Raw genomic sequence first — 9,257 nt, 5'->3', positions numbered from 1 at the left:
AGGGGGTTCTGAGGAGGAAGAGGGAAAAAGCCCCCTCCCTGCTTCTGCTGCATGCATGGCAGTTTTAAAGCAGCAGAGCACCAATCAAGGCAAAACACAACAACTGCAGTAGGCCTGTCTCCAGACCTATACAAGGAAAAAGGGCAGAGACCACTGCAGCCGTAACAGATATGACTGGAAAGCGAGCTGGTTAAGAACATAGTGAGGAAATGAAGAAACTGCAAACATTTAGAGACAAATAATGGAATGCCAATTATCAGCCATGTAAATGTAAAATAGTAAAAAAAAAAAAAAAAAATCTTAAAAGGTACATTTACAGAATGGCAGAAAAACAGTTATCCACATATAAATTCAGAACAAAAGTAATGTCGCTGAAGTGGAATTATTAAAATATTAAGTCCTCAGCATGCATGCATGCTACATGCACACAATGTCATTTCATAAAAAGCATTATTCATTTAGAAAATAGTTACAATTGCATGTCTGAGGTTCATTTGTATTTTAAGTTAAATAAAAAAATTTATGCTCACAAGTAAATCTTATTTATAAAAAACAAAAAAGAACGAAGACAGAATGGAAATGATCTGTGGAGTTACAAAAAAAACCACACACACACACAAACAATACTGGATAAGGACATCTTGTTTCTGATTAATGACATGCTGACGTATGATAGAGGAGCTTCAGAAACCAATAAAAACACACATGCCTAAAGACAACCACTTCAAAAATGGAAATCATGTCCGTCTACATTGGTCTGAGATTAGTTGTGAGTTTATTGGCATTGACACTAGTGGTTGTATTGGGTGGGTCTGTGAATAATCTGAAACAAAGCACTGAGTCCATAGAGACACTGACTGGTGCTGGTGTTAGTACTAACGCTTCATCAATGAAATGTACTCTTCAGAGTACCCCTCGTTTGCCTGCATTCTCAATGGACGGAGACTTTGTTATTGGAGGAGTTTTTTCTATTCACTATGCACTGCAAACAGTGATTTATAACTACACTACCAAGCCTGAACCTTTAAGATGCACCAGGAGGTGAGTAGGAGGAAGAAATGGTAGAAAAAGATGTACAATGCATACAAATGAAAAACAATATGTTGTAAAACATTGTTGAAATGTTGGCAACACAAAAATGTCACATTTCAATGTTAAAATGTTTTATTTTTTTCAAATTTTATGTGAAAATTTTAAGAAAGGTAAATCGGTACTTTTAATTGCATTTTAATATAAATTTAAATGGAAACGATATGTAATTGTATCATACTACTTATTTACAACAGTTGCTCATTGACTAAAAAACAGCTCTCACTATTGTGTTTGTATGACTATGTATGGTTTCTTTTTGTTTTGCACTCTCATATATGTTTTATTTCTAAAATTTTACTTTGATTAAATGCACTGACCCGATTACTTGTGTACAGCTTGAATGGTCGCAATATACGTTTTGCTCGTGCAATGATTTTTGCTATTGAGGAGATAAATAACAGCACAGAGCTGCTGCCGGGCATTACAATTGGATATCAGATCTATGATTCATGTGCTTCAGTGTCTGTAGCCATGGATGCAGCATTTCAACTCTTAAATGGTCAAGATCCTGTGATATACAAAGACAGCAATTGTTCCCAATCTGGAGAGATGAAAGGTCTTGTTGGAGAGTCTGGATCTTCTCAGTCTATTGGCATATCACGGATCGTTGGACCTTTCTACATACCACAGGTAAGAACCTTGATTTTATAGACACTGGCATGACTAAAATATATCATCTACAATGTTTTTTAAATGGTTCCCATTTACTGTAAAAAAATGCATATTTTTTCTTCTATAGGTGAGCCACTGTGCAATATATCTGGGCTTTTTTAATAAGACATTTATGATTATTTTATAATACAGGTCAGCTACTTTTCCACTTGTGCCTGCCTGTCGGATAAGCAACAGTACCCAGCTTTTTTCAGAACAGTTCCCAGTGATCAGTTCCAAGCTGATGCTTTGGCCAAGCTGGTGAAACACTTTGGCTGGACTTGGATAGGTGCTGTTCGCTCTGACTCAGATTATGGAAATTATGGCATGGCATCTTTTCTTGCTGCAGCTCAGAGAGAGGGTATCTGTGTGGAGTACTCTGAATCTTTCTATCGAACCGACCCACACAGCAAGATCAAGAGAGTAGCTGACGTTATTCGCAGGTTTATACATATTTTCTTCAAATGTTGTGCCTAGAACTTATGTGCACCTTCTGCATAGCAAACAAATCAGCAACACTGAGTCAAATATACAAGTAAAAAAAGTACTAATTGAAATAATGTATGTATAATGAACTAAAACTATTATGATTGGCAAATAAGTGGTATGTTATAATGAAATATTATTATCTGCAGGTCGACAGCAACAGTGGTTGTTGTTTTTTTGTCTCCGGGAGACGTGAAGGTGTTGTTAGAGGAGTTGGCACAGGAACTCCCACCACCTCGTCAGTGGATAGGGAGTGAGGCCTGGATAACTGACCCACTCATGATGAGTTTCAGTTTCTGTGCAGGAGCCATCGGACTTGGTATTCAGCAATCTGTAATCCCAGGACTAAGAAACTTTTTGCTGGATCTCTCTTTCACTGAAGTAGCTGCCAATTCAGTGCTAACTGAGTTTTGGGGAGATGCATTCAACTGCACAATGATTAAATGTAAGAGATAAATAAATGAAAGAAGAAATACACACAAAAAGGCAGTTTTTTGTTGTGGTTGTTGTTTATTTTTGTGTTTGTGTTTATTGTATAGCAGCTAAATGCATGTATAAATAAATTTGTTATTTGATGGCCAGACAGAGTAAAAAAATAAAATAAAAATTTAAGACTTTGTATACAAGTATTTATTAATAAATGTTTAATTCAGAAGGGATTTTATGCCTCTATCTTAATATCTATTTAGCTATTGATCCAAAGAAAAGAGTGTGTGATGGAACTGAGAATATAAACACACTTATAAGTCCGTACACTGAAACGTCTCAGCTAAGAATTACTAACATGGTGTACAAGGCTGTTTATGCAATAGCTCATGCCATTCACAACGCAGTGTGTCAGGAAACAAATTTCAGTATTCAGTGTGACAAGCACTTCAGTTTGGAGTCCAAACAGGTCAGTTGAGTTAAAAAAGAAGTCCAGAAAAATCTTGTTATGCTTCAAGAATTGTAATGTCTTCTCTCTCCTTTCTTTCAGGTTTTATCAGAGCTAAAGAAAGTAAACTTCTCTCGCAATGGTTATTCTGTGTCATTTGATGCTAATGGGGATCCTGTGGCTTTTTATGAACTGGTCAACTGGCAAAGGAGTGAGAGTGGAGATATTGAGCTGGTAACAGTGGGATACTATGATGCATCACTTCCAAAAGGCCAGCAGTTTCATATCAACCGGAACATAATCTGGGTAGAAGGTGGCATTAAAGTAAAGAGCCTAATGATGCCAAATGAGATTTTTGTCTGTTTGTTTGTTTGTTTGTTCTTTCAAATTTTACCAGACAGGACATTAAGAGCAGTTTATTAGTTACAGTGTAAAATGTATTTCCAGTGAAATAATAAGTATTTTTAAATGCTTCATGACAGCTATATCTGAAAATAAACCATAACAAAAGTAGAAACAGCAAAATCTTAAACTATGCACATTTTGTGTGTATCTTTAACAGGTTCCAGTGTCAATGTGCAATGATAACTGTTTTCCAGGAAATCGTAAAGTGTTGCAGAAAGGAAAACCCGTCTGCTGCTATGATTGTATACCATGTCCTGAAGGAGAGATCAGTAATACAACAGGTAACTTCAAATGATTTTGATGCAGAACAAAAATGCTGACTTCTAACAAACTTTTCTGATTTATGTTTAGATTCTCCTGATTGTTTCCCATGTCCCAGTGAATTCTGGCCAAATGAAGAAGGAGATGCCTGTTTCCCCAAACCTATTGAGTTTCTTTACTTTGACGAAATCTTTGCAAAGATTCTGGCTGCGTTCTCTGTTACTGGGGCTTGTCTGGCCATCATTACAGCAGTTATTTACTTTTATCACAGAACAACTCCTATTGTCAGAGCCAACAACTCTGAGCTGAGCTTCCTGCTGCTCTTCTCTCTGACTCTGTGTTTCTTATGTTCATTAACTTTCATTGGAGCTCCCTCTGAGTGGTCCTGCATGCTGCGACACACAGCGTTTGGCATCACTTTTGTTTTCTGTATCTCCTGTGTTCTTGGAAAAACTGTGGTGGTTTTAATGGCCTTTACAGCTACAATTCCAGGTAGTAATGCCATGAAATGGTTTGGGCCTCCACAGCAAAGATTGACTGTTGTGTTTTTCACATTTATTCAAGTTTTAATATGTACAATTTGGTTGTTGCTTAGACCTCCTTTCCCAATGAAAAATCTGACTACATACAAGGACAAGATCATCCTGGAATGTGCATTAGGCTCTGCTGTTGGTTTCTGGGCTGTGCTCGGGTACATTGGACTGTTGGCTGTTTTTTGCTTTGTGTTAGCTGTTCTAGCTCGAAAACTACCTGATAATTTTAACGAAGCCAAGCTCATAACTTTCAGCATGCTGATCTTCTGTGCAGTGTGGATCACCTTCATCCCAGCATATGTCAGTTCTCCTGGAAAATTTACAGTTGCTGTTGAAATATTTGCCATTCTGGCTTCCAGTTTTGGACTGCTACTGTGTATATTTGCTCCAAAGTGCTTCATCATGATATCTCAGCCTGAGAAGAACTCGAAAAAATATTTAATGAACAAAATTTAATTGTCAATTATCATAGATGTTAAAACAAAAACACAAACTAGCCTATGGCTTCTGGCACATTTTTGCTTATCCTGTTCTCTTTATTATTTTTCTACAAGTTTTCTATACCTATCCTTGAAAAATTAAATATAGACATACCAAATTGTACTTGATATCTTTATCAGGTACTTTTTTCCTTATTTTTATTCAAATGGTAATGAATAAAATATTAACAATCTGAGTTTATTTATTTTTATTTAAGTTAAAAAAAGACAAAAAAAAACTAATTAAAACAATTACAAAGAACATTGCGGTGCTGTAAGACATTTATTATAACATGGTTCCTAAACATTAAAATAGGCTTTTTTAAGTATTTTTCATTATTTTCAATGTTCGGGTCTAAATCATCAGATTGTGACATACATACATGGCTAACTTTAAAATATCTGATTAAACAAATCTTAACTTATTGTATTTGTTGTTGTTGTCATATGTATTTATTAAAGCAGCGTACTGATTAAAACTTAAACCATTTGAATCATCTCTTTCTTTTTAATTCACACACCACATTTAAAGCTACACTAATCTAGTATTACTTGTTGACATGATCTGTTGTTTGTGTGTTGAACCCATAAGAAGGCGAACACAAGCGACTCCCAGGTCAAAAAGAAGTTTCTATTTCTTTAATAAAAACAAAACAAAGTTGATGGGGCAGAAAAACTTACATGGAATGAAGAAAACAACAGAAGAACAGAACATGATAGGCAGTGGAGCATAATGCACGGACAAACGAGAAACACAGAGATGCCAACTTTAAAGGGAGACTAATGAGACAGGAATGACAAATACCTGGGGTGATTAGAATTGAGGAAAGATGAGACAGTAGCTGACTACAAGGAGGAGACCACTGGGGAGTGCAAGGATGTAAAAGAACAAAATACAGATTCCCACAGTATCCCCCACTCTCACCTGATGTCCGAACGGAAACTATATGTAACTCGAGTTGGAGAAGGGAGGAAACAATAGGACATAGAGCACAAAGGGGGAAAAAAGGACCAAGGAACAGAAAATGAACAAGGTCAGAATCAGGGAATCAAAATACAAAAAGAAAAAAAACCACCAACTCAAAGTGTTCAGGTGGACAGCCAGGAGACCGTCCACAGCAGGACAGGTGCTCATGAAGGCGGCCCAGAAACCATCCAGAATGGACCAGAGTTACGGCAAGCAGCCAGACCATACAGGATAAGACAAGAGTTTTGGTGGGTGGCTATGATACCATCTGTCATGGAGTAACCATTCTGTGGGTGACCAGGAGACTGTCCATCACTGGGACAGAGCGGCATCCACATGGACTGTCTCCGAATCAGGCGGACGATAGTTGAAGAGGCCACAGGGGATGCTATGGCAGCAGGTGAAGAGACAATGGGAGCCATATACATTGACCTGTTGGAGTGGGATGCAGCATGTGTCAACAAGTCTGGAAGAGATGGGACCAGAGGAGCTGCAGCGTGAAATAGGACTGGAGGAGCTGCATCAGATGATGAGACCAGAGTAGTTGCAATTGGAGATAGGACCAGAGGAGCTGCAGCTGGAGATGGGACCAGAGGAGCTGCAGTTGTAGATGGGACCAGGGGAGCTGTAGCAGGATATGAGCCATGAAGAGCTGCAGTGGGGTATGAGCTTGGAGAACCTCCAGTGGGAGATGAGCCTGTATGAGTTGCAGAGGGAGAAGAACCCAGAGGAGCTGCAGTGGGAGAAGAGCCCAGCGGAAGTGCAGTGGGAGATGAGACCAGAGGAGCTGCAGCATATGATAGGACCAGTGAGGCTTCAGCACATGATGGGACCAACGAGGCTGTAGCAGGTGATAGAACCAGCAAGACTGAAGATGGCAATGCGGCTCGTGAGACTGTAAAAGGTGATGAGACCAGTGAGACTGCAGCAGGAAGTGAGGCTGGCAGGACTGCAGAAGGATATGAGAATGAAGGGACAGCAGCAGGTGATTAGGCCGACAAGATTGCAGCAGGAGATGCCACAAGGGCTGCAGCAGGCTTAGAGACCACAGGGGCTGCTGTACCAGAGGTAGATTGGAGGTTGTCATCCCTAACACCCATGTGGAGGCACAGAGGTGATGGTTTGTCATCCCCAACACCCACAGAGAGGCACAAAGGAGGTGGAGTGTCATCTCCAACACTCATGGAGAGACAAGGTGAGATGTCATGGCTGACACCTATGGAGAGACTAGAAGGTGAACTCGACTTCTCCTTAGGTGAGTAAGAGCTCGGCTGGTCCCTCAGCTGGTGAAAAGTTGGCTTCTCCCTCAGCTCATGAGAACTCGGCCACTCTCTCAGCAGTGGAGAGCTTGGTCTCTCCCTCAGCTGTGGAGAGCTCAGCAGAAGGAGGCAGGGCCGCTCCCCCGGCTGAGTCTGAGAAGACTCATGTGGATAGAGGGCCTGGGCCTTCAGGCCAAGGCCTAAGGGCCATGGCCTTAATGGAATATGGGTGGTCCTGAAGAAGGGGTTAGCAAATAATGTAGTAGATGTGAAAACAATGTCAGATAGGGTGATGTGTCTGAAGATAGAAGTAGAATGTCTTATGGTAAATGTTGCCAGTGGTTATGCTCTACAGCTGATGGAATAAAGAAAAAGATAAATTTTGGAAGGATATGGATGAAGTGATAGAGAGTATTCCCTGGGAGGAGAGAATGGTGATCAGGGCAGACCTGAATGGACATGTTGGTGAAGGAAACAGCGGGGATGAGGAAGTGATTGGTAGGTTTGATGTCATGGAAAGAAAGAAACCAAGGACAGAAGGTGGTGTATTTTGCCAAGGAAATGGAAATGGCTGTAGTCAAAAAAAATTCCAAAAGAAGGAGGAACACAGAGTGACCTATATCAGAGTCAGAGAGATGTATTTGTCATTCTCATCTCATGTGGTACATGTGGTGGAATGAGATTATGTACACAGGGTCCCAGTTAAATCCAACAATAAAATGTAAAAGAAAAACAATAATAAGATGTAAGATAATAACTAAGACAAACATCAGCTAAATAATACACTGAGCACTAGTAGCTAAAAAACATTATGTCAAACCGCAGTACGAACATAACTGTGTGAGCAGATGAGCACGCATGAACACAGCAACATGAAACAGATCAGCAGCAAAATGATGTGAATTTTCACAATGATTATCCTAGTTAGATATTTATGAGTCTAACAGCATTAGGTAGAAGCTGTTCCTCAGTCTAGTGGTTCTGCACTTTATGCTCCTTAACTTATTTCCTGAGGCAAGGATTCTGAGTGACAGAGTATCACTGGCCGTCATCCGGGATTCATAAAACCTTAGTTACATGCATAAAATTCATTCTGTTTCATCCCTACTGACTGCCAGAGGGCAGTGCTAGAAACACTGAATGACTAATACCATCAATGCAACAAGGAATCCTGAGCCCATACCTCACTAAGGAGGCCCAACGGACCCTTGCAGAAGAAGCTGGCCCAGAGGATAAAGAGTGGCCACGTTAACGCTGTAAAATTTGGTGAACATGCTTGGGAAAGCCCATGATGCGGCAGCACATATTGCTTCCAGCAGAATCCCTCTCAGGACCACCCAGGAAGTGGAGATGCTTCTGGTAGAGTGCACCTTCACACCGACCAGCGGGGGTCATGCCCTGCGGCATAGGCGTGGCAGATGACATTCTTGATACAGTGGCAGAGAACCTAGGGCCTCCGTAAGACACAAAAAGCTGGTGTGAACGTTGTATAGCGACAGAAGTTGCAATGTATGTTTCCAGTGCCCTCACTGGGCACAATAACCCTGCCCTGGATGGTACATCTGATGGGGCTCAAAACTCCAGTCAGCTACTGCTCTAGCTTCGCTGTGGCCACACTAACAGCCGAAGACATTGAGGTTTGGGGTGCCATATCAGTCCCCCCAACTATGACAGCAAATCCCTCCTGGTCGGAAGACACCATGGGACGCCCTGATATTGACTCTGTAGCAGAGGGAACCATGGTCATACTGGCCAATATGGAGCCACCAGCAACATCCTGTGGCCCTCCTCGAGGACTCTCTGAACAGTCAGCCAAATTAGAGAAAGCTGGTGGATTTTTCTCCAGGTGGGGCTATGACATAGCCACGATGGGCGGCTGTGGCTGAGTGGTTGGAGCAATCATCCTCCAATGTGAGAGTTGGGGGTTCGAATCCAACAGCATTCACATGCCGGAGTGTCCCTGGGCAAGACACTGAACTCCTTGTTGTCTCTTATGTGTGTCCCATCAATGTGTGAATGTGATCACTGATTAGTCTTTTTAGAATGATTTGTTCAATTAGTTTTGTAGAGATCTAGTAGAGTGCTGTATAAATGGGTAAACAAGGACACAGATTATAGTGTAAAGCGCTTTGAGTATCTCAATAAGATAGAAACTTACTGCTATATAAGTACAGTCCATTTATCATTTACAGAGACACCCCCCGCACACACACGCACACACACTCTTTTTATATAAAAATATATATATAT

General features: G+C 40.7%; 1 protein-coding gene across 1 annotated transcript; it reads left to right on the top strand.

The window, feature by feature from the left end:
• The first annotated feature begins 919 nt into the window (after window positions 1–919).
• LOC119410666 (extracellular calcium-sensing receptor-like) lies at window positions 920–4,758 on the top strand. The gene is made up of 8 exons (XM_037677551.1): window positions 920–1,041; window positions 1,428–1,722; window positions 1,897–2,186; window positions 2,379–2,674; window positions 2,919–3,124; window positions 3,206–3,427; window positions 3,666–3,789; window positions 3,860–4,758. Exons 1-8 carry the CDS (start codon window positions 935–937, stop codon window positions 4,756–4,758), a joined length of 2,439 nt encoding a protein of 812 aa, XP_037533479.1. The 5' UTR covers window positions 920–934.
• The last annotated feature ends 4,499 nt before the right edge of the window (window positions 4,759–9,257 follow it).

This window comes from Nematolebias whitei, chromosome 6 (assembly GCF_014905685.2).
Source record: "Nematolebias whitei isolate Nwh7 chromosome 6, NemWhi1, whole genome shotgun sequence".
Lineage (NCBI taxonomy): Eukaryota > Metazoa > Chordata > Actinopteri > Cyprinodontiformes > Rivulidae > Nematolebias > Nematolebias whitei.
This window is presented reverse-complemented; position numbering and strand designations above follow the sequence as displayed.

Bases quoted from the DNA above. Each gene is read 5' to 3' on its own strand.
- LOC119410666 (XM_037677551.1), top strand. From the start codon at position 935: ATGGACGGAGACTTTGTTATTGGAGGAGTTTTTTCTATTCACTATGCA. The intron at 2,187-2,378 runs GTTTATACATAT...TATTATCTGCAG, and splicing joins GTAGCTGACGTTATTCGCAG to GTCGACAGCAACAGTGGTTG. The intron at 3,125-3,205 runs GTCAGTTGAGTT...CCTTTCTTTCAG, and splicing joins TCAGTTTGGAGTCCAAACAG to GTTTTATCAGAGCTAAAGAA.